Source organism: Chrysemys picta, chromosome 17, assembly GCF_011386835.1.
Source record: "Chrysemys picta bellii isolate R12L10 chromosome 17, ASM1138683v2, whole genome shotgun sequence".
In the NCBI taxonomy this organism is placed as follows: Eukaryota; Metazoa; Chordata; order Testudines; family Emydidae; genus Chrysemys; species Chrysemys picta.
The window spans coordinates 6033074-6058017 of NC_088807.1; the positions used below are offsets into that span (position 1 = coordinate 6033074).

Here is a 24944-nt window from a genome sequence, read left to right on the forward strand (position 1 = left end):
CAGGCCAATGCTATACCCACTGGCCACACTGCCACCCGTAAGTTCTGACCTCCTCTCTCTACGTTGACTCCCCGTCCAGGGTTTAGGGCAAGGGCTGGGGCCTGAGCTTCAAGGCGCTCAGGGACCTGGGCCCAGGGATGGAAAAGAGCTGAAAGTGTTGGGGTGGGACAGCTCTGCTCCTCTGGCCCGGTGGGACTTTCCACTGTCAGGGTGAAGTTTGTCTGGGTGGGAGCCGGTCCCAGCCTGTGGAATGAACTAGGACCATCCCAGCCCCTGCCCTGCCCACCGGCGCCCTCCTTCAACCGCCTGCTCAGACATCCCCACAGTGCAGTGTGTATGTGTAAACCCAAACATCTACCAAAACAACCCACTCCACAACATGCCCAATTCTCCCCCTGCAGAGGGAACGAACCACACGGGATGGGTGTCTGTCACTGCAGGACCAGGAGGTGCCCAGATGCCGCGGTGATCCCGGCAGGATAAGAACCCGGGAGAACATGAAAGGAATTTAAGATCAAATGTGAGGTTTTCGGCAGCAAAATAGAACAATCAGCCCATTTACAAAGCCTCGTAGCCAGTGTTTGCAGGAGTTATTTCACTTCCCCCTGCGGATTGGGATTGGGCGCAATACCCCAAGGGAATCCCAGTGTGAAATGGACCCGAACTAGAAAGTGAAACGGACCGGCCTGGGCACTGCATACCGGTGCAAAATGGTGTAATGTCTTGCTGATTCTCTCATTTACCAGTTCTGCCGCTGACACCAGTGGAGTTAATCCGGATTCACACCTGGGTCAGTGAGAGGGGAATCAGTCCCGCTGACACCAGTGGAGTTAATCCGGATTCACACCTGGGTCAATGAGAGGGGAATCAGTCCTGTTGACACCAGAGGAGTTAATCTGGATTCATACCTGGGTCAACGAGAGGGGAATCAGTCCCGCTGACACCAGTGGAGTTAATCCGGATTCACACCTGGGTCAATGAGAGGGGAATCAGTCCCGCTGACACCAGTGGAGTTAATCCGGATTCATACCTGGGTCAGTGAGAGGGGAATCAGTCCCGCTGACACCAGTGGAGTTAATCCGGATTCACACCTGGGTCAATGAGAGGGGAATCAGTCCCGCTGACACCAGTGGAGTTAATCCGGATTCATACCTGGGTCAGTGAGAGGGGAATCAGTCCCGCTGACACCAGTGGAGTTAATCCGGATTCACACCTGAGTGAGTGACAGGGGAGCCAAGCTCGCCACAGATGGTCTTTCCCTGAAAACTCCAGAGCTGGGTTCACAAAACGATGCTGGTTAAAAAGTTTAAGTTACGAAGAAATTGAGGAGTGTGTGTGGGGGGGTGAGGTTGATAGAAAAAGGCTTTTTTGACTAAATGGAAATTTTCACTGATCGTGTCCAGGTTTGCCAGAAATTTTTGGTTTCTTGTAGACAAATTAATGGACATGAGAGGCCGGCCTTGTGCAGCCCACCTCCACTAGGCCAACAGGTGTGTTCTGCCTGCTGCTTTACCTAAACACAAGGTAAGCTCACACCACGCTAATCCAGGACACCTCCAGTTTGCCCTACTGGGCTAGGGAGTCTAGCCCAGTAGGGCAAACTGGTCTTGAAATGGTTCCCTGGATCAGGCTCCAAACAGACACTAACGATACCTGAGATCGTTAAAAGAGGAAATCGATTAAAATCCAGTTCGCTTGCCTTCATTTCCCTTTCACTTTTTACTGTGTCATTAGCACTTTCCAGACCAAAGTTTCGTTCCTACCTGTATCTGTCACCTATAGAAGACCCAGTTGTGTTCAGTTGCTCCCTCACTCCAAAGACACCAGCCTTCTAAAACCTACCAGCCCCCGGCGTGAAGCTGTCTGCCATTTCCCCCCCAGTGACAGGGGTCCCCATGTTTTATTTCACCAGGCCGCTGATGTTGGAGGATCAGACCTTTTTCAAAAAGGAGTTACCACACACACATGGCAGTGATTGATTGATCAGCTGGGCTTTTCCCATGTCAACAGCCTGTTTATGGTCAGTTTCACCTTCAGGGTCCTTATTACTGCATGAGATGGGTGTCCGGCACTCCAGGGGATGGGTGTTTTCACTCCCGGGGATGGGTGTCAGGAACTCCCAGGGATGGGTGTCTGGCATTCCAGGGGATGGGTGTCAGGCATTCCAGGGAATGGGTGTTGTCACTCCAGGGGATGGGTGTCAGGCACTCCAGGAGATGGGTGTCAGGCACTCCCAGTGATGAGTGTTGGGCACTCTAGGGGATGGGTGTCAGGCACTCCCAGGGATGGGTGTTAGGTACTCCAGGGGATGGGTGTCTGGCATTCCAGGGGATGGGTGTTGTCACTCCAGGGGATGGGTGTCAGGCACTCCAGGAGATGGGTGTCGGGCACTCCCAGGGATGGGTGTCGGGCACTCCAGGGATGGGTGTCGGGCACTCCAGGGATGGGTGTCGGGCACTCCCAGGGATGGGTGTCAGGCACTCCCAGGGATGGGTGTCGGGCACTCCCAGGGATGGGTGTCGGGCACTCCCAGGGATGGGTGTCAGGCACTCCAGGGATGGGTGTCGGGCACTCCCAGGGATGGGTGTCGGGCACTCCAGGGATGGGTGTCGGGCACTCCCAGGGATGGGTGTCAGGCACTCCCAGGGATGGGTGTCGGGCACTCCCAGGGATGGGTGTCGGGCACTCCAGGGATGGGTGTCGGGCACTCCCAGGGATGGGTGTCGGGCACTCCAGGGATGGGTGTCGGGCACTCCAGGGATGGGTGTCGGGCACTCCCAGGGATGGGTGTCGGGCACTCCAGGGATGGGTGTCGGGCACTCCCAGGGATGGGTGTCGGGCACTCCCAGGGATGGGTGTCGGGCACTCCAGGAGATGGGTGTCAGGCACTCCCAGGGATGGGTGTTGGGCACTCTAGGGGTTGGGTATGGTCACTCCAGGAGCTGTGTAGATAGCTTGATGCGGAGTGTATAGGGATGGATAGATAGATTGGGGTGTTTGGGGATATATCGATCGATCAATAGATTGATAGATGCATAGATAGAGATGTGTATAGGGGTAGATGGGTGAGTATGAAGAGATAGCTCAATAGACAGATTGGTAGGTGTCTGTGGGGATGGATAGATGGATCGGGGACTATGGGGACAGGCAGATAGATAGATAGATTTGTGTAGGGCCAGGCAGGTGTGTAGGCAGGGACAGATGGATGGATGGATGGATGGATGGATGGATGGATGGATGGTGAGGGATCAGGGTGAGTGGGGGCAGATAGGTGTGTAGGGAGGTATAGATGGATAGATAGATGGGGATGTGTGGGTATGGATAGATGGATCGGGATGTGTGGGGGCAGGCAGGTGGTTAGGGAGGGACAGGTCGATAGATGAATGGACAGATGGATTGGGGTGTATGGGGCTGGATAGATGGATCGGGGTGTATGGGGCCAGGCAGGTGTTTGGGGGGGATAGCTCGATGGATGGATGGATAGTTGGGGGTGTCTGGGGAGGGATAGATGGATCAGGGTGTGTGGGGGCAGACAGGTGGGCAGGGAGAGGCAAATGGATGGGGTGAATGGGGCTGGGTGGATGGATCGGGGTGTGTGGGGGCAGACAGGTGGGTAGGGAGGGGCAGATGGATGGATGGATAGATGGGGGTGAGTGGATGGATTGGAGTGTGTGGGGGCAGACAGGTGTGTAGGGAGGGACAGATGGATGGAGGGATGGATAGCTGGGGGGGGTGTGGGGATGGGTGGATGGGTCAGGGTATGGGGAGGCAGACAGATGCGTAAGGATGGACAGATGGATGGATGGATAGATGGGGGTGGATGGGGTGGGTGGATGGATGGATGGATGGGGTGGATGAGGATGGGTGGATGGATGGATAGATGGGGTATATGGGGATGGATCGGGGTGAGTAGGGGCAGACAGGTGTGTGGGGAGGGACAGATGGATGGATGGATAGATGGGGATGGATGGAGATGTATCGAGGTGTGCGGGGGCAGACAGCTGAGTAGGGAGGGGAAGATGGATGGATGGATGGATGGATGGGGATGGGTGGATGGATCGGGGTGTGTGGGGGCAGACAGGTGGGTAGGGAGGGGCAGATGGATGGCTGGATAAATGGGGGTGGATGGGGATGGATCGGGGTGAGTGGGGGCAGACAGGTGTGTGGGGATGGGTGGATGGATGGATAGATGGGGGTATATGGGGATGGATCGGGGTGAGTGGGGGCAGACAGGTGTGTGGGGATGGGTGGATGGATGGATAGCTGGGGGTATATGGGGATGGATCGGGGTGAGTGGGGGCAGACAGGTGTGTGGGGATGGGTGGATGGATGGATAGCTGGGGGTATATGGGGATGGATCGGGGTGAGTGGGGGCAGACAGGTGTGTGGGGATGGGTGGATGGATGGATAGCTGGGGGTATATGGGGATGGATCGGTGTGAGTGGGGGCAGACAGGTGTGTGGGGAGGGGCAGATGGATGGATAGCTGGGGGTATTGGGGATGGATCGGGGTGAGTGGGGGCAGACAGGTGTGTGGGGATGGGTGGATGGATGGATAGAAGGGGTATATGAGGATGTATGGGGGTGAGTTGGGGCAGACAGGTGTGTGGGGATGGGCGGATGGATGGATAGAAGGGGGTATATGGGGATGGATCAGGGTGTGTGGGGGCAGACTGGTGTGTGGGGAGGGGCAGATGGATGGATAGATGGGGGTATATGGGGATGGATCGGGGTGAGTGGGGGCAGACAGGTGTGTGGGGAGGGGCAGATGGATGGATAGATGGGGGTATATGGGGATGGATCGGGGTGAGTGGGGGCAGACAGGTGTGTGGGGATGGGCGGATGGATGGATAGATGGGGGTATATGGGGATGGATCGGGGTGAGTGGGGGCAGACTGGTGTGTGGGGAGGGGCAGATGGATGGATAGATGGGGGTATATGAGGATGGATCGGGGTGAGTGGGGGCAGACAGGTGTGTGGGGAGGGGCAGATGGATGGATAGAAGGGGGTATATGGGGATGGATCGGGGTGAGTGGGGGCAGACAGGTGTGTGGGGAGGGGCAGATGGATGGATAGATGGGGGTATATGGGGATGGATCGGGGTGAGTGGGGGCAGACAGGTGTGTGGGGAGGGGCGGATGGATGGATAGATGGGGGTATATGGGGATGGATCGGGGTGAGTGGGGGCAGACAGGTGTGTGGGGAGGGGCAGATGGATGGATAGATGGGGGTATATGGGGACGGATCGGGGTGAGTGGGGGCAGACAGGTGTGTGGGGAGGGGCAGATGGATGGATAGATGGGGGTATATGGGGATGGATCGGGGTGAGTGGGGGCAGACAGGTGTGTGGGGAGGGGCGGATGGATGGATAGATGGGGGTATATGGGGATGGATCGGTGTGAGTGGGGGCAGACAGGTGTGTGGGGAGGGGCGGATGGATGGATAGATGGGGGTATATGGGGATGGATCGGGGTGAGTGGGGGCAGACAGGTGTGTGGGGAGGGGCGGATGGATGGATAGATGGGGGTATATGGGGATGGATCGGGGTGAGTGGGGGCAGACAGGTGTGTGGGGAGGGGCAGATGGATGGATAGATGGGGGTATATGGGGACGGATCGGGGTGAGTGGGGGCAGACAGGTGTGTGGGGAGGGGCAGATGGATGGATAGATGGGGGTATATGGGGATGGATCGGGGTGAGTGGGGGCAGACAGGTGTGTGGGGAGGGGCGGATGGATGGATAGATGGGGGTATATGGGGATGGATCGGTGTGAGTGGGGGCAGACAGGTGTGTGGGGAGGGGCGGATGGATGGATAGATGGGGGTATATGGGGACGGATCGGTGTGAGTGGGGGCAGACAGGTGTGTGGGGAGGGGCAGATGGATGGATAGCTGGGGGTATATGGGGACGGATCGGTGTGAGTGGGGGCAGACAGGTGTGTGGGGAGGGGCGGATGGATGGATAGCTGGGGGTATATGGGGACGGATCGGGGTGAGTGGGGGCAGACAGGTGTGTGGGGAGGGGCGGATGGATGGATAGATGGGGGTATATGGGGATGGATCGGGGTGAGTGGGGGCAGACAGGTGTGTGGGGAGGGACAGCCAGGTCAATTGGGGAGGGGGTGTAGCGGGATAGCCAGATGACAGTAGCCCACGCCCAAATCCCCCCCTTTCTTGCCCTCCTCTGCCAGCCCCGCCCCCACCCACTTGCCCCCCAGCTCCGCGCAGCCCGAGGCAGCTAGGCCGGGCTGGCAGCCAATGTGCTGGGGGCGGGGGGAGGGGCGGGGGCGTCGCTCCGACGTCAGGGCTGGGCTCGGCCGAGCCGGGCAGCTGGGGCGAGGATGCTGCACTGGGGACCGGCGGCCGCGCTCTCCGCCTCGGGCTGCAGCGATCGCGGGAGGTTTTAGCCCTTCGCCTGTGCCCGCGGCCGGCCCCTCCGCCCCAGCTCCCCCCAGAGCCGCTCAACCCTTCCGCCGCCTTTCCCCCCACCTCCCCCCGGGGGGCAGCCCGCGGAGCCCTTCTGCCGGGGGGGAGCGGAGGGTCCTTTGCGCCTCCATCCCTCTCTTCCTGCCTCCTTTGTGCTTGTCCCTCCCCAAGCCCCCGCCGCCCGCCTTGCACCCCCCTTCCTTCCCGTGGGGGGAGGGGGCGAGAGGGAAGCGGGGGGGGGGCTGATATCACCCCCCCTGAGCCCGGCTGCTCGAGCTGCCCTCCTTTGTCAATTGCATCTGGAGGCTCCCCTCCCCCCGTGCACCCTCTCAGCCCCCCCACCCGTGCCCCCCTCTTCCCCCCTCTGCCCCCCACTCCGTGCACCCCTAGGCTCTGCCCCACGCCCGTGCACCCCTCTGTCCTCCTCTCCGTGCACCCCCCTTTACCCCCACCCCGTGCACCCCTCTGACCCTACCTCAGTGCACCCCCTTGCCCCCCATCCCGTGCAGCCCTCCTCCCCCTCCCATCTCTACTCCCCCCCCCCCCGCGCCTGTGCATCCTCCTCCTTCCTCCTCCTCCTCCTGGCGAGGCGGCCGGATCCCGAGCGGGGGCTGGGAGATTCGCCCTGAGGATGAAGATGATGGCAGGCGGCTCGGTGCACCAGAACGGCATCTTCTCGGCCTCCCACCAGCAGCCCCAGCAGCCGCCGCCCCCCCACATGGAATCGGACCCCCCCGACTCCAGGAAGAGGCCCCTGGAGACCCCCACCGAGGCCATCAGCACCAAGCGCAGCAACACAGGAGGTGAGCGGGGGGGGGGGGGAAGGCTGCAGCACCCCACTTCCCACTGCGGGGACCTGTGCAGCCAAGGCAGAGTCTCCATCCCCCCCCCGCTCCACTCCCACCCCCCGGGCCAAGGACAGGGGTCTCCTGCTCCACCCCCCGGGCCAAGGACAGGGGTCTCCTGCTCCACCCCCCGTTCCCCACGCCAACCCGATCTACCCCCCCGACTATCCCCTTCCCTGCTTCCAACCCACCCACCTGGAGAGGGGATCCCCACCCCCATCCCGCCCCCTCCAAGGATGGTGATCCCCTCATCCTGCCCCCCACAGATGGGGATGTGCCCCATCCTGCTCCACACAGATGGGGATCTCACCCCCTGATCCTGCCCCCCACCCCACAGAGGGAGATTTCCTCTCCATCTTGCCCATCCCCCCCACAAGGATAGGCAATTCCCCCCATCCTGCCCCCCACCCTGCAGAAGGGGAACCCACCTCTCCATCCTGCCCCCCCCCCATGGATGGAAATTTCCCCTCCATCCTGCCCCTCCCACCCAAACACCCCCCCCCCATCTAGCATGTAAACCCTATTGCTCAGATTCCCCACCTGGGACTGAACCCCCCCTCTCCCCCCCGCCCCGCAATCCTAGCGTTAAAAAATAATAATCCGATTGCCGTGAAACGCTGGACATCGGCAAGCATCTGCAGCCTTCGAGCGGGGGGCGGGGGAGATGTAAAATTCCAGCCCTCTCCTCCCTTTTCCCTGTGTGCCCCCCCCCCACGCCAAAAATAATCGCAACAGACATCTCTATAGCCAGCTGCAGTGTCAAAATGGAGGCGAGAATAACTGTCCATTTGATAGCGGCTTGGTGGGGGAGGACGGGAGGGGGGTGACACACGCACACACAAACACACACACAAACACACACACAGGATGGCAAAGCTGTCAGCTCTTCCCAGCCTTTGCTGGAGGATGTGAAGGGGGCAGAGGGCAGGAAGGAAGCGGCGTGGATGCCGGCAGAGGGCGAGGGAGGGTGGCAGCTGGGGTATTTGAAAGACACTGCGTGCGTGGGGCGGGGGGGGGGGGGGGGGGGGAGAAGGCTCGGCAAACAATACGTCTACATCGAGAACCTTGCCAAGGGCCAAGATGCCGGAGCTGTCTGTCTTCCCCCACCGGGGCCAGAACGCAAACAGTAAGCGGCCTGGCCGCTTTCGGCGTGCCACTAGCCCCGTGCGACCGGGCCCTTTCTCCAAAGCCGCCCGGATCCATGTTTTCCGAAGCGAAGGAGGAAACTGGCGGGGGTTGACATCCTCCGCACCAGGTGGAGGACGGCGCTGAAATTTCAGGCACTGGGTCGGAGCCGAGGGCCACCGCGCCGGGTCCCGGCCTTGGCGTGTCTTTGTTGCCCGGGATGGTGCAGGTGTGCGTGTGTGAACTGGCCCGCCACGCTCGCCCACCATCACCCTCATGATGTAATTAACATTTAGAGCTGTTTGCATTTGGCCTTTTGGCGAGGAGCGATAAATAGTGCCGCTGAACGCAGATTCCTCCGGGGAATCGGCCTGGCGGATTATCATCGCTGTACTGATGGGGCTAATGTACCGGCAGGGAGGAGATTTCCAAAAGCGAGGCATAAATTAGAGCGATAAAAGACCAGACACTGGGATAAAAGAACTGGGGCATCTTAGCTCCGTGGGAAGGGCTGGAATGACTGGCCGTGGGGCTGAGGGAAATGACACTGAGGCAAGGATCTGGGCTGTTACCCGGATATTTGGTCGTTGGTTTTTCGGTCCCGGTTGCATTTTGTGGCGTCTCTGTTCTTTCACCGAGGATGGACGTGGGGCGGTCGGATTGATCACGACGGTGCTGAGGTGTGCGGGGGGGGTGTCTCTGATGGGGGGCCGTGATGGAGAGACGGGTCGCGTTGTTGGAATCCGGCCTGCGTTGGCGAAAGGAGGCCGGTTGCCAGGGCAATGCACAAGAGCAGAGCAGGGGGAGGGATCCCGGTCAAAGCTCCAAGCCAGCTGGGGTGGGGGATGCAAGGGGCGCTGGGGAGTCCTAGGTCTGAGTGGGAAAAGATCGGGGGGAGGGGAGAGTGGAAATGGGGTGGGGTTTGGTGTTGTAGAGCCCCGGTCTGTTTGAGGAGAGGGGTCCCCTGCAAACCCAAGCTCCATCTTAGCTGAACCCCTCAAAGGTCCTGGGTGGCCCTTGGCCCCGGTCCAAGCAGTTGCCAAGGTATGGGGCAGCAGGATGCCCTCTGGCCCGAGGGTTCTTCCCCTCTGCAGGGAGGGCCAGTGTGGCTGTCTCTCGCTGGCAGCCCCGTTGCATGCTGGGGAAGGGATCTTGGCCTGGTTTGCAGTGAGGTGGTGGGGTCGGCTGGTGACCCTGGGCAAGGAGGATCAAAGCCAAGGGCTGGAAGGTGAGCGAGGCGGGCACGGGGCACTGGAGCAAGGATCCCCCAGCCCAGCTGGGATCAGCCAGAGCTCCCGGTTCCCATCCCCCGGGGCTGAGACCAGCTCGGCCCACAGAACTATCATCAAGGGCAGCCTTGAGCCTGGGTCCATCCAGACTGGCTGGGGGGTCCATGGGGCCCAGCTGGGCCATCCTCGCCAACGATGCACTGGGGGAATTTCCCAAAAGTCTTTGCTCCGGGGCCCTGCCCAGTAGCGGGGCTGGTCCGACTACTCCCCCCAGGATGGGCTGGGCCATTTCCCTCATCCCATGCAGTGCGGGCAGTGGTGCTGGGCACTGGAGGGGTGGCAGGATTCCCGGTGCGCACTGGCTCAGCCGTGGTGGCACAGGCCCTTCAGAAGGGGGTTGACGTGTAGCATGGACAGAGCCCAGGTCTGGGTCTGCCTGTCTGTCCCAGCAGGTAGCAGTGAGTCAGGGGGACCCTCTGGTCGGGATTTGTGGGGCTCTGATCTCAGTCACTGTGTGTCTGGGCAGCGCCCGGTGCGACGGGGCCCCGATCTCAGTCATTGTGTGTCTGGGCAGCGCCCGGCGCGATGGGGCCCTGATCTTGGTTGCTGTGTGTCTGGGCAGCGCCTGGCGCGATGGGGCCCTGATCTCGGTCACTGTGTGTCTGGGCAGCGCCCGGCCTGACGGGGCCCTGATCTCGGTCACTGTGTGTCTGGACAGCGCCTGGTGCGACAGGTCCCTGATCTCGGTCGCTGTGTGTCTGGGCAGCACCTGGCACAATGGGGCCCTGATCTCGGTCACTGTGTGTCTGGGCAGCGCCTGGCGCGACGGGACTCCAATCTCGGTCACTGTGTGTCTGGGCAGCGCCTGGCGCGACGGGACCCCGATCTTGGTTGCTGTGTGTCTGGGCAGCGCCTGGCGTGACGAGACCCCGATCTCGGTCGCTGTGTGTCTGGGCAGCGCCTGGCGCGACGAGACCCCGATCTCGGTCGCTGTGTGTCTGGGCAGCGCCTGGCGCGACGAGACCCCGATCTCGGTCGCTGTGTGTCTGGGCAGCGCCTGGCGCGACGAGACCCCGATCTCGGTCGCTGTGTGTCTGGGCAGCGCCTGGCGCAACGGGATCCCGATCTCGGTTGCTGTGTGTCTGGGCAGCACCTGGCCCAACGGGGCCCTGATCTCGGTTCCTGCAGGGACGCTGGAACAATTTGTATAGTAGGGATGCTGAGAGCCATTGAACCAAACTGTAAACCCTGTATATAATGGAAAGCACTTCAAGCCTCGGCACCCCCAGCACCCCAGTTCCAGCTCCTGTGGGTTACTGTGTGTCTGGGCAGTGCCTGACACTAGGGGGCCTTGAACTCTAGGAGCTCCCGTAATAGCCCTATTAATAATGAGCAGAAACCCCAACCCGCCTCCCCAGACACGCCTGCACTTCCCCCCGTGTAATCGGAATATGGTGCCTTTGCTTAAACCAAATTGAGGGGGGCTGAAAAATATCAGGGGTGCCTGACCACCTGCACAGTGGCAGGGACTAGGACCCAGGAGTCCTCACTCCCAGGCCCCCTGGCTCTAACCACTGGCCCCGACTCCCCTCTCAGAGCTGGGAGTAGGGCCCAGGAATCCTGACCTGAAAGTTCCTTCTTGGGATGTACCTTGCACACCCAGAGGGGTGCGGGCCCAGGCCTTAAAGGGACAGTGGCCCTCATCTGTCTCCCCTGCCTCCATCCTGCCTCTGGGGCTAAGCGTTGGGTTTCTTAAAGCTTCTGTGCTGAGTGGTGGTTCTGAGGCCCGCTCCCTCCAACTGGGGCTGGTGTCAGTGCTCTCCACAGGCCAGGGCTGGCGCCCAACGATATTGACCTAGGATCCTTGACCTGACATGGCAGAACCCCAATCAGGAGGCCCCTAAATCCTGGGGGAGGGGCGGATTCAGGTTCAAATCTCCCAAGGATCAGGGTTCCCCTTGACGCAGAGCGGGGGGTCCCGGTCCGTGGCCAGGGCTCTGGTGGAGGCAGATGCTCTGTGAGGATCGGCTTGGAATCCATTGCCTCCTGTAACGACTTAACTGGCTTAATCTACCCCAGAGGTGCCTCTTTAAGTGGATTTGGGCTGAGAAGCCGCCCCGTCAAGCCGGCTCTGTGGCAGCTCAGGGAGGCTTGAGCTGGAGATGTGCCAGCATCTCAGAGCGGGGCAGACACCTGCTGGGGGATGGGCGACATGGGGTCTTGCATCTGCACCCCCCGTATGAGCCCCAGAGTCCCAGCTCTGAGTGGTGTTCTGGACAGGGGCTGGCATGGGCCCTGCTGGTGGCTGGGAGACAGGTGATCACAGCCCTGCAGGTATCTGGGGCTGGGTGGAAGGACCAGGGCATTCTCCAGCTACTTCCAAGTAGCAGAACTAGGAGGCTTCTAGCTTATACGGGGAAAAAATTGGGGTGACGTCACGGTCGAGGTCTACTATAGAGGTGGATGGTGGAGTATCCAAAACACAAGACCTGGTAGTAACGGGGGACTTTAACTACCCAGACCTCTACTGGGAAAGTCACACGGCAAACTCTCCAATAAGTTCTCGGACTGCACCGGGGACAGCGACTTGTTTCAGAGAGTGGAGGACGTAACTGGAGGGCAGCTCTTGGAGGAACTGGTAGCAAATCTGAAGGTGGAAGACAACTTGGGTGAAAGTGTCCGTGAAATGATAGATTGAATGATTCCAAAGAAGGCAAGGAGTGAGTGAGAATAAGGATGGTAGACTTCCAAAAAACATTTCTTAACAACCTCAGAGAGCTGGTCGGTGAGGTCTCTTGGGAAGGAAAACTAAGGGGTAAAAGAGGTCAAGAGAGCTGGTGCCTGCTCAATGAGACAATATTAAACGCACAACTGCCAACTGTGCCACTGCAAAGGAAAGCGAGGAAGGCCAGTAGGGCTCCATCAGGAGCACTTTAATGCCCTGGAAATCAAAAAGGAATCTGCCAAGAAGTGGAAACATGGACAGATTGCTAAGGAGGAGTACAAAAGAAAGCACAATCACGCAGGGACAAAATCAGGAAGGCTAAGGGACAAAATGGGTATCTCCTAGCAAGGGACATCAGAGGCAATAAGAAGAGGTTCTTTAAATGCATTAGGGGCAAGAGAGAGCCGTAGGAAAGTGCAAATCCTCTGCTTAGAGAGGAAGGAGAGCTAATAATGGATGACATCAAGAAGGGAGAGGTGTTTAATGCCTATTTTGCTTCCATCTTCACTAAAAAGGTTAACGGCGACCACCCGATACTCAGCACAATTCATAGTCACAAGCAGGGGGAAGGAATTCCAGCCACAACAGGGAAAGAACAGGTTACGAATATTGAAATAAGGTAGATGAATTCAAGCTGGCAGGGTCTGATGACATTCACCCGAGGGCACGTCAAAGCTGAAGCTGAATCTCAGAACCGTTAGCAATTATCTTGGAGAACTCACGGAGCGCGGGTGAAGTCCCAAAGGGCTGGAGAATAGCGAACATAGAACCTAGCTTTAAAAGGGGGAACAAAGGGGGCCCGGGGAATTATAGACCAGACTAGCTTTGAAACTGGGAAAGTTACTGGAACCAAGGATTGAACAATCCATTTGTTCACACCTGGAGGACAATAGGGTTAGAAGGAATAGCCACTATGAACTAATCATGCCAAACAAACATAATTCCCTTCTTTGACGGGGTTACGGGCCTAGTGGATGGGGGACGCAGCGGGACCCTGGGTCAGAGCAAGTGTGGGAGGCCCTCCTCTCTCCTTCTGCCTATGATCCCGCCCCTTCTGCCTGCAGCCCCGCCCATGGCCCCACCCCATTCTGCCCCTTCCCCCCACGGTCCCACCCCTGTTCCACGCATGATCCTGCCCCATTCCGCCCCCCCACCACACACCCGTTTGCTCCTTTTTGCCCCCCCAAGACCGGAGAAGCTCTGTCCCCGCCACCATGGCCCCTGGCCGCAGCAGGGAGCGAGAGCTCCTCCAGTCCCGGGGGTGCCGCTGGATCCGACCGCTGGGGCTTTGCCCGGTGCTTCTGCCAGGGAGGGGGGTCAGGGCGCTGGGGCTTCCCCTGCCCCAACCGCCCGGCACTTCTACTGGGGAGCAGGGTCGAGGTGTGGGGGCTTCCCCCACCCTGCCCTTTTGCTGAGGAGTGGGGGCAGGGTGCAGGGACTTCCCCTGCCCCTCCCTGCCCGCCTGGCACTGCTACCAGGGTTGTGGCTTCCCCTGCCCCGGCTTGTCCACCCAGCGCTTCTGCCAGTAGGAGAGGGGTCAGGGCAAGGGGCTTCCCCCATCTGCCTGTTGCTTCTTCTGGGTCTCCGGGCTTCCACCGGCCAGCAGTGGATTTTTTTCCAGGGCTCCCGAATTGGCCAGGGCCCCTGGGCACGGGCCCTGTCAGCCCAGTGGCTAATCCACCACTGGATATATCTTGGTTTTAGGATGGGTTTTGACGCACTCCCTTCACGGCATTCTCTTTAGCAAAGTAGGGAAAGGTGGCTCTAGATGAAATGATTGTGAGGTGGGTGCACAGCGGGTTGAAGGATCGTACTCAAAAAGCAGCTATCAGTGATTCGCTGTCAAACTGGGAAGGCATCTAGGGGGGGTCGGTCCTCGGTCCAGTGTGGTACGAGTCAATATTTTCATGACTGACTTGGATAATGAAGTGGAGTGGATGCTTATAAAGTTTGCCTATGACACCAAGCTGTGGGGGAGGGGGTTTGCAAGCACTTCGGGGGGGGGGGGGGACAGGATTAGAATTCAAAACGACCTTGACAAATAGGAGAATTGGTCTGAAATGAACAAGATGAAATTCAATCCAGACAAGTGCAAAGTACTGCAGTGGGGAAGGAAAAATCAAATGCCCAGATACAAAGGGGGACTAACTGGCTAGGCGAAAGCGCTACTGGAAAGGAGCTGGGGTGATGGCGGATCACGAATTGAATCTGAGCCAATGAAGTGACACAGCTGCGGAAAGGGCTAATATCATTCTGGGGGCATTAACAGGAGTGTCCCGCTCTGCTCGGCACTGGGGAGGCCTGCGCTGGAGTCCCGTGTCCAATTCTGGATGCCGCACTTTAGGGAAAATGTGGATAAACTGGGGAGAGTCCAGAGGAGAGGCAGGGCCAGGAGAACTCTCTGGGCGAGCGGGCAACTCAATGGCAGATGAAATTCAGTGTCGATAAATGCAAAGTGATGCACATGGGAAAACTTAATCCCAACTATGCATACAAAATGTTGGGGTCTAAATTAGCTGTTACCACTCGAGAAAGAGATCTTGGCGTCATCGTGGGTAGTTCTCCGAAAACATCCACTCAGTGTGCAGGGGCAGTCAAAAAAGTGAACAGAATATTGGGAACCATTTGGAAAGGGGTAGATAACAAGAGAGAAAGTATCGTAACGCCACTATGTAAATCCATGGTACGCCCACATCTTGAATCCTGCGGGCACTTCTGGTCGCCCCATCTCAAAAAGGATATATTCGAATTGGAAAGGTTCAGAGAAGGGCAACAGAAGTGATTAGGGGATGGAACCAATTCCATATGAGGAGAGATTAGAAAGACGGGGACTGTTCAGCTCGGAAGAGAAACGACTAAGGAAGTCTATGAAATCATGACTGGTGTGGAGAAAGTGACTAGGGAAGGGTTATTTACTCCTTCTCATAACACAAGAACCAGGGGTCACCCAATGATATTAATAGGCAGCAGGTTTAAAACAAACAAAAGGAAGTATTTCTTCACACAACGCAGAGTCAACCTGTGGAACTCCTTGCCAGGGGATGTTGTGACAGGCAAAACTATAACAGGGTTCAGAAAGGAATGAGATAAGTTCATGGAGGATGGGTCCATCAATGGCTATTAGCCAAGATGGTCACAGGATGCAACCCCATGCTCTGGGTGTCCCTAAGCCTCTGACTTCCAGAAGCTGGGAATGGGCATCAGGGGATGGATCACTCATTAATTGCCATGTTCTGTTCATTCCCTCTGCAGCACCTGGCACTGGTCACTGTCAGAGACAGATGGCCCATTGGTCTGGCCCTGTATGGCTGTTCTTATGTTCTAACTGGAGGCTCAGGGAGGTAACAGAACAACGGAGCTTTGACCTGCCGGCTTGTAGCACGTGTTTCTGTCCATCTCTGTGTCCATCAGTCCTTCCCTCCCTCTGTCTGTGGAACTCCCTGCCTCTGGATGCAGTTGGGGCCAGGAGTGCAGCAGGATTCCAGACACTGGCCTGGATAATGGGAGCAACCCCTCCCTCTTCCCGGGCCATGAGCCCTGGGTTCAGGTTATCTCACAATTGCCTGCCAGGGGGTTTCTCCCTCAGCTGCAGGTGGTGGCCACTGTGGGAGATGGGACGCCAAGCTAGATGGGCTTGTGGTGGGACATTAATTCCTGTGCTCCCGGCCAGTCCATTGCAGGTTTCAGTGGCTGCACTGGCATGGCCGATCCCCAGTGTGGACCTCAGCTCCAAAGAGATGTCTTGGTGGGCTGTGCCGCTCCTCCCTTCCCATTGGTGGCCTCATGGTCACGCCTCCCCTCCCATTGGTGGCCTCATGGCACGCCTTCCCTCCGATTGATAATCCGCTTCACACCCCAGAGTTGTAACCCAGCGACCAGGCATGTGCCACGCCCCCCTCTTCTACTGGACGATCTATATAACAACCTGCTTCTGCTGCCAGTTGTGGAGCGACTTCCTTAGCTGAAGTGGCAGAGGGCCGTGTTGTGGTCCCCGAATCCGAAGCCTGCTGATGACTCGGAGGGGGAGAGGGGGTCATTATGCTAACCTGGAATAGTAATGAGGAAATTGTTTAATGAGTAGCTGGGATGATGGGTGATTAGTTGGCACCATGGGAGCAGCCCATTCTGCATGGACCATCAGATCTGGGAGCTGCTGGTCCAGGCTAGAGGGGAGGAGGCCCCAGGCAGATTGGGGGACAATGGCTTTAGCTGTGCTGTGGGACTGATGGGCCTTGTTAACGAGGAGAGCACCAGGCCAGCCACTCTGGGACTTCCTCTTGTCCTAGGCCTCAAAGCTCAGCAGGGCCAAGCCCTGGGACAGTGCTAGCCAATTGGCTTGCGCGGCCAGAGGCTGCGTCCTGATTGGGTCCCCAGCAGCCAATACTAGAGTTATGTGAAGTCGAGTAGCCAAATATACAGATCTCTGCATCCTGATTGGCTCATCAGATGTCTCCTATAAAAATACACACATACAATGTATGCACAATATATCACACTCAACACACATGCACTCAATACACATGTATGCTGTCACATGCAATATACACTCAATACACACACACACGTGCAATACACACATATCCACCCCCATGCAATAGACACTCAATACACACAATACACTCACATGCAATGCACACTCAATACACGCACACACTCAATACACATACACACAATATGCACAATACACACATATCCACTCCCATGCAATATACACTCAATACACACAATACTCTCACGCAATGTATACTCAATACACATACACACATGCAATACACACGTATACAACCACATGCAATATACATTCACTACACAAGTATAATTGCATGCAATATACACTCAATACACAATACAATCACATGCAATATACTCGCAATACACACACAATACGCACACACTCAATACACACATATACGATCACATGCAGTACATACAAACACACTCAATACACACACACACACTCAATACATATGCGCACCCATGCACTGAAGACACACATACAGTATCCACACGGGCTGTAATTTCCCTATGGGATTTCAGTGGCCAGTTCTTGGCACCGTTAACCTTGAGCGAGGAGGGTAACCTCACGACAGCGAGCAGGAATCGAAAACTCAAATCCCTAAGCCGCTTTGCAGGCCTTGATCGCTGGCTGCCATGATGCCTGTGGCCCCCTGCAGGTGGATGGATTGCACTCTGTGTTATCAGTGACAGAGGCAGAACGGGCGCTAATGGCTGTAGCAGACGTGAGGGAAGTTCACACCAGAAATACAGGGCACACTTTACCCAGGCAGGGGAATTCACTTGTGTAACTGCAGACCCAGGGACAAGGGGATTTCTCTGTCGCTTGGAGGCCGGGGGTCTCTTTCTAAAATCTCTGCTCTAGCTCGACCACCAGATCTGGGCTCAGTGTAGGAATCACTGGGTGATTCTATGGCCTGCATAATACAAGAGATCGGATGAGATTATCCAAATTAGTGGTTCTCAACCAGGGGTACACGTCCCCCTGGGGGTACGCAGAGGTCTTCCAGGGGGTACATCAACTCATATTTGCCTCGTTTTACAACAGGCTACATAAACAGCACGAGCGAAGTCAGTACCAACTAAAATGTCAGACAGACAATGGCTGGTTTATACCGCTCTATGTACTGTACACTGAAATGTAAGGACAATATTTCTATTCCAATCCATTTATTTTATAATTAGATGGGGAAAATGAGAAAGGAAGCAATTGGTCAGTTCTAGTGTGGCTGTGACACTTTGGGATTTTTATGTTCTGATTTTGTAAGCAAGTCGTTTTTAAGTAACTCGGGGGTACACCGGACAAATCCGACTCCTGAGAGGGGTACAGTAGTCTGGAAAGGCTGAGAGCCACTGATCGAATAGTCCCTTCTGACCTCCGAACCTATAGTGACACCCCCAATATCCATGTGCGTCATTTATACCCACTTGCTGCTGTGGTGAGAGTACATCTGCGCGAGTATTACACATCTCGTCACGCGCACGTGCGTTGCACACGCAACCTACCAGAGGGTGGTGCAAAGCAGAGAGTCATTTGCACGTGGCCCCTCGATCGTTCGCCCCAGCACCAGCTGCCTCAGATCTGCAGCTATTTCAGAGAGCAACATTCTGGGTGGGGGAGAAAAGCCACCATGGAGCCGCTCCAGCTGAAATGTTCACGAGCACAATGGAGAGGCAGGGACTGTGTCCAGCGCTGTTCCAGACAGAGGAGTTCCCACTGGAGCAGGTGCAGAGCAGGGCTACTAGGCCGATCGGGGGACTGGCGAGCTGATCTCGCGAGAGAAGACTGAAAGAGCTGGGCTTGTTTAGCCTACAACGCAGGCCGAGAGGGGATCCGATTGCCAGGGCCGGCTCCGGGAACCAGCGTACCAAGCAGGTGCTTGGGGTGGCCACTTTGGAGAGGGGCGGCACGTCCAGCTGTTCGGCGGCAATTCAGTGGTCGATCCCTCACTCCTGCTCCGAGCGAAGGACCTCCCGCCGAATTGCCACCGCAGATCGCGATCGCGGCTTTTTTGTTTGTTTGGCTGCTTGGGGCAGCCAAAACCCTGGAGCCGATTGCTCTCTAGAACAGGGGTCGGCAACCTTTCAGAAGTGGTGTGCCGAGTCTTCATTTATTCACTTTAATTTAAGGTTTCACGGGCCGGTCATACATTTGAACGTTTTTAGAAGGTTTCTTTCTATAAGTCTATAATATAGAACTAAACTATTGTTGTGTGTAAAGTAAATAAGGTTTTTAAAATGTGTAAGAAGCTTCATTTAAAATTAAATTAAAATGCAGAGCCCCCCGGACCGGTGGCCAGGACCCGGGCAGTGTGAGTGCCATTGAAAATCAGCTCGCGTGCCGCCTTCGGCACCCGTGCCATAGGTTGCCTACCCCTGCTCTAGAAACATATTGGAGTGGGAGCGGCTCATCCAGTCCTGTGTCCTAAGTTCCGAGGTAGTTTAGCTTTTTACTAGATGCTGACTTTATTTGATTCCCCCACGCCCAGCCCCCCACATCAGGCGAGAATTCTTCACTCTGCATCCTTCGTTAATGAGCCGTGTTGCTGGTGGGGAGACTGGGCTGGCGTGTGCCCAGAGGCTGGGGTGATGGGCATAAAGGAAGGAACTGAGTTGCCGCTAAGGTTTCCGGGATGCGGGTAGCAATACAGACCCTGACCTCGGGCTTGAGTGGGGCATCACGGCTCATGCCCTGCCCCCAAAGTAACTATCCTGTGTGGCATCAGCGGATCTCGCTGTTTTCCCCCATCCCAGAGAAGACAATATCAGCATGGGTGCATAGCGCTTATTGAGGCAGTGTGAGCTAGTGGGTAGAGCACAGGACTGGTATGCAAGAAACCTGGCTTCTCCTCCCTGCTGGGAGACCTTAGGGAAGTCACTTCCCTCCCCCATGCCTCAGTTTCCCCATCTGTACTATGGGGACAATGATGCTGCCCTCCTTTGTAAAGCGTTTTGAGCTCTACTGAAGAAAGAGCTAGTTATCATTAGTCTATAGCTGGGAGCATGCCCCCGCCTCACCTTCCCAATGAGTCGACAGCAGCATCTCTCTTTGTGATGTGTTTGTACAGCACCGGGCCCAAATGCAACATGCTGGTTAAGTGCATGGGTGGGCTTGTCTCCCACTAGTGGCCAGGTACCGCAACTGCAACAGCTTATGGCCAGTCCCTTCCTGGGCCTCAGTTTCCACTGCTGTGAAATGGGGGCAATGGAACTGGAGAGTATTTTGAAACTGACAGATGAAAAGCCTGGTTAAGAGCTAAGCACTGCTGGCGTTATTACTCCAGCACTCCCCAGTAATGGCCTGATACGCTACAGGGTGAGGTCAGATGCTGCAGTACCCTTCCAGGGAATAGTCTGTGGGCAGGTTTGGAAAAGTGGGGGGCCTCCAGAGGAGGTGTCTAGCCCCACAGAGCTCTGGTTGGGGGCTGATCTCCCCCCCCACCCTGCCGCCCCATCCTAGCATGGCATTGCTAATGGGTCTCTTCTCTCCTCTCTCTCCTCCAGAAGAGGGCGAATATTTCCTCAAGGTCCTGATCCCCAGCTATGCGGCCGGCTCCATCATCGGGAAAGGAGGACAGACCATTGTCCAGCTGCAGAAAGAGACGGGCGCCACCATCAAGCTCTCCAAGTCGAAGGACTTCTACCCAGGTGAGGAGGGCCAGGGGCTTCCGTGAATCCTGCAGATCACGGGTTTGATAACTGAGGCGGGGGGCGGGAGGCTGGGACCTTCTCCCCCAGTGATATTCTCCTGCTGTGGCGGCTGGACAGGAGAGGACCAGGTTTGCCTTGATGGCTGGGCTCCGGACCCCTGTGATCTGTCCTGGGGAGGTGGGCAAAGGGCGCTAGCTGGGGTAGATTTATGTCAACTACACCGGGGCGGCTTCCCCCTCTCAGACAGCGTGGCCGTTGGGTATGTGAGCAGGGGATGGCGAAGGGGAGCAGGGCGCTGGCCCTGCGGAGGCCGGTTACTGAGCGGGGGGAAGGGAAAGTAGCCATTGGAATGACTGATCCAGAGGTGGGAGTGGATTTTCCATCACTTGAAGTCTTTACACTGAGATTGGACGGCTCCGCTCTAGCTCGACCATCAGATCTGGGCTGGATGTGGGAACGACCGGGGGGATTCTCTGGCCTGCGCGATGCAGATGGCAGGATTGGTCCCTTCTGGCCTTACTATCTCCGACTCTCTGACCATTCAGCACCAGGCTGGCAGCCAGGCCGGCGTCGCTGCCCCGGGGGAAAGGGCCCCCCCGCCTGGCCTTCCCCAGTGCATCCCATTGCCATGAGCCGAGCTCCCTCATGCTCTGGGCAGTGGGATCCTGGCTTGCGTGTTGCAGTGCATGTGGGATCCCTCTGTGTGTGTGTGTGTGTGTGTGTGTGTGGAGGGCCCTCCCATACTATGGGGAGGGGGCCTCAGAAGTGGAGGGTGGAGAGTACTGCAGCAGGTGGGAACCCAGGCCCCGCCCACTCACAAGGCTGAAGGGAGATGCCTCTTCAACCCAGATCCCTGTGAAAACTTCCTCCGTCTCCGACCCCCCAGGATAGTTACTGTGGGGAGTGGCTCCACCCCCTCTTTCCTCCATGGCAGGACTGAGACCCACCGGTGGGGGCGGGGAGGTTAGCCCTGCCTCACCCCCGCCGTGAGGTACACGGAGGCTGTCGGACAAGGGGACGGGAGCGAACTGGACCTCCCATCCCCCCAGGCCAGCGCAGGACCACAGCCCCACAGCCAGGCCATATTCGGGTCAACCCCCTTGGGGGTACTAGGCCACATCCCCCATAACTGAGCTGGGGCAGGCATACTCCTCCAGAACTAGGACTCCAGGCTTGGGAGGGGAGTGGTCTCTAGTTGTGGGCAAAAGGGCTAACACCATCCTGGGCTGCAGGAACAGGGGAATCTGGGGAGGAGCAGGGAGGTGATTTTCCCTCTGGATTTGACCCAGGTGCGACCGTGGCTGGGATCCTGGTCCAGAAGGATGTTGATAAGTTGCCGAGAAGAGCCCCGAGAACAACTGAAGGGTTAGAAAACCTGCCTTAGAGTGAGAGATTCCAGGAACTCAGTGTTTTTAGCTTGACAGAGAAGTGTCACGGGGGAATTGGTCCCCGTCTATCAGTGCCGACATGGGGAACAAGGATCTAATAATGGCTCTTCAATCTCGCGAAGGTTGAACACGAGCCAATGGCTGGGAGTTGAAGCCGGACAAATTTAGACCGGAAATAAGGCGTAGGGAGTGCGATTAACCCTTGGGACAATTGACCGAGGGTCCTGGTGGCTTCTCCATCCCTGGAAATGTTTAAATCAGGATTGGATCTGCGGTAAAGATCGGCTCTAGTTCAAACAGGTGTTGTTTCTGGGCAGGGTTCTGGCCTGTGTTATCCAAGACGTCAGACTAGATGATCACAGCGGTTCCTTCTGGCCTTGGAATCTATGAATCTGTGAGGGGAGTGGTGTGTAGTGGTTAGAGTGGGTAGACTCCTGGGTTCTGGTCCCAGCTCTGGGTTGGGAGTCGGGTAGATTAACACACTTTGTTGGGGAAGAGTCACCATGGTTTTTGTAAAGGGAAATCATGCCTCACCAGTCTATTAGAATTCTTTGAGGGGGTCAACAAGGGGGATCCAGTGGATATAGTGTACTTAGATTTTCAGAAAGCCTTTGACAAGGTGTAACGGACTTACAGATATACCCACACACAAGGTCCCTCACCAAAGGCTCTTAAGCAAAGTAAGCTGTCATGGGATAAGAGGGAAGGTGCTCTCATAGATCAGTAACTGGTTAAAAGACAGAAAACAAAGGGTAGGAATAAATGGTCAGTTTTCAAAATGGAGAGAAGTAAATAGTGGTGTCCCCCAGGGGTCTGTACTTGGACCAGTCCTATTCAACATATTCATAAATGATCTGGAAAAAGGGATGAACAGTGAGGTGGCAAAATTTGCAGACGATACAAAACTACTCAAGATAGTTAAGTCCAAAGCAGACTGAGATTTTAAAAAATGACAAAATCCAAACAAACAAAAAAACAGGTTTAAAACAAACAAAAGGAAGTATTTCTTCACACAGTGCACAGTCAACCTGTGGAACTCATTGCCAGAGGATGTTGTGAAGGCCAAGACTATAACAAGGTTCAAAAAAGAACTAGATACGTTCATGAAGGATAGGTCCATCAATAGCTATTAGCCAGAATGGGCAGGGATGGTGTCCCTAGCTTCTGTTTGCCAGAAGTTGGGAATGGGCGACAGAGGATGGATCAGTTGATGATCACCTGTTCTGTTCATTCCCGCTGGGGCATCTGGCATTGGCCACTGTCGTAAGACAGGACACTGGGCTAGATGGACCTTTGGTCTGACCCAGTATGGCCGTTCTTATGGGGTGTAGTAGTTTCAGCGGCGGTGTGGGAAGTCAGGACTCCTGGGTTCTGTTTCTGGCTCTGGGAGACAGGTGGAGTGTACTGATTTCTGTGGGGGGGTCTAGGAGCCAGGACTCCTGGGTTCTGTTCTGCAGCACTTAGCCACGGCCCCCGGGAAATGCACTGTGCCAGCCCCGCTAGGTTTCATTTTCAGGTCAAACATGGAAGATTAGCAGGTGGTGCTGGGTGGTGGGGAGGAAGCCGGCAGCCCCGGCCCAGCCATAATCTGTGCCCTGATTGCGGGGCACACAAAGCCGGGCCATCCCAGCTAAGCTGATTTTCTCTGCATCTCCTGCTCTCGATTGGGGGATTATTGGGCAGCAAATCTCCAGGGATGGGGAGATGTTGCCAAGGGGCTGGAGAGGGGAGGGGGCAGCTTTTCGCTTGGTAATTGCCCCAGGAGAAAAGGGGTTGTTCCAATCCCTCGGGAAAGGGGGAGGCACCATCCCCCACCACCATGATGCACAGGGAGGGGAAGTCTGGGGTCTGGTCCTGGGGAGGTTCCTAACCCTGAGGGCATGAAGGGCTTGATCAGGACTGCGTATAGGAGGCTGGGGCTCCTGGGACTGCGAGAAGGCAGCCTAGTGGTTAGAGCAGGGGGGCTGGGAGTCAGGACTCCTGGGTTCTATCCCTGGCTTTGTGAGGGGAGTGGGGTCTAGTGGTTAGAACGGGGGGGCCGGGAGCCAGGACTCCTGGGTTCTCTCCCCAGCTCTGGGAGGGGAGTGTGGTCTAGTGGTTAGAGCAGGGGGGTTGGAAGCCAGGACTCCTGGGTTCTATCCCTGGCTCTGGGAGGGGAGTAAGGTCTAGTGGTTAGAACCGGGGGGCCGGGAGCCAGGACTCCTGGGTTCTATCCCCAGCTCTGAGAGGGGAGTGGGGTCTAGCAGTTAATGCAGCAGGGACTGGGAGTAGGGTTGCCACATCTCAGGTACATGTAGGATGGTCCTGAGCCAGGACAGCTGTCCATACGCACTGAGGACCCTGACAGATTTCCCAGGACAGCTAGCTCAACAAAGCAATGAGCCTGGGAAAAGCTGGATGGGCGACAACCCTGAGTGGGTGCCAGGACTCCTGGGTTCTATCCCTGGCTCTGGGAGGGGAGAAGTAGTCTAGTGGTTAGGGCAGGGGGGCTGGGTCTATTCTCCCCCAGTTAGCAATGGCTTCACGGGAGTCACCTCTAGACATTCCAGCTCTCACGAATTGACATGAGTGAGGTTTAACTTTAGTTAAACATCGCTGTCAGCCCCAGGCCAGGGGCTCTGCTGGCCCTTGCGGGTCCCAAAATCTTCCTCTGCATCCCCCCCGTCGTGAGAGAGGGCTTCCGGCAGGAGCGCAGCAGGATGGGAGGCAATAGTAGGGCCACCAAAGGTTGGGGGCATTCATTGATTTTGTGCAGCTCCATGCGTAATGTTCCTCATCAGTGAGCGAGTCTTTAACGGTCCATGCGGTTGTTCCCCCTCCCCTCCAAACAGGGGCAGGGGACCATTTAGGGGAGACGAGTGACTTTTTCACGCTGGTGCAAAGTGTCCTGCATGGGAACAAGTGACTGCCCTGTGGCATGGGCGGGCAAGTACCCGTGGGCCCTTGCATCTTCCTTCCCATACAGATGCAAGAGGAGGCAGCCCTGGGCTAGTCCCGCACACACTGGGCGGAGGCAGGGGGAAAAGCAAATCTTTTGGAAGGA

At 56.8% G+C, this 24944-nt stretch overlaps 1 protein-coding gene across 3 annotated transcripts in view; it reads left to right on the top strand.

Annotated features, from left to right (window-relative positions):
- The first annotated feature begins 6305 nt into the window (after positions 1-6305).
- NOVA2 (NOVA alternative splicing regulator 2) overlaps positions 6306-24944 on the top strand; it is a 43113-nt gene continuing 24474 nt past the window's right edge. For 2 of the 3 annotated variants that reach the window (XR_010593531.1, XM_005283741.4), the window contains exons 1-2: positions 6306-7226; positions 20367-20510. Coding sequence is in view for 2 of the 3 variants with exons in the window: in XM_005283741.4 (XP_005283798.1) it covers positions 7055-7226; positions 20367-20510 (316 nt within the window). In the remaining variant the exon portion in view is untranslated. Of the gene's footprint in view, positions 7227-8298; positions 8395-20366; positions 20511-24944 lie in introns of those variants that run through there. The other variant, XM_008173992.4, reaches the window with a different exon arrangement.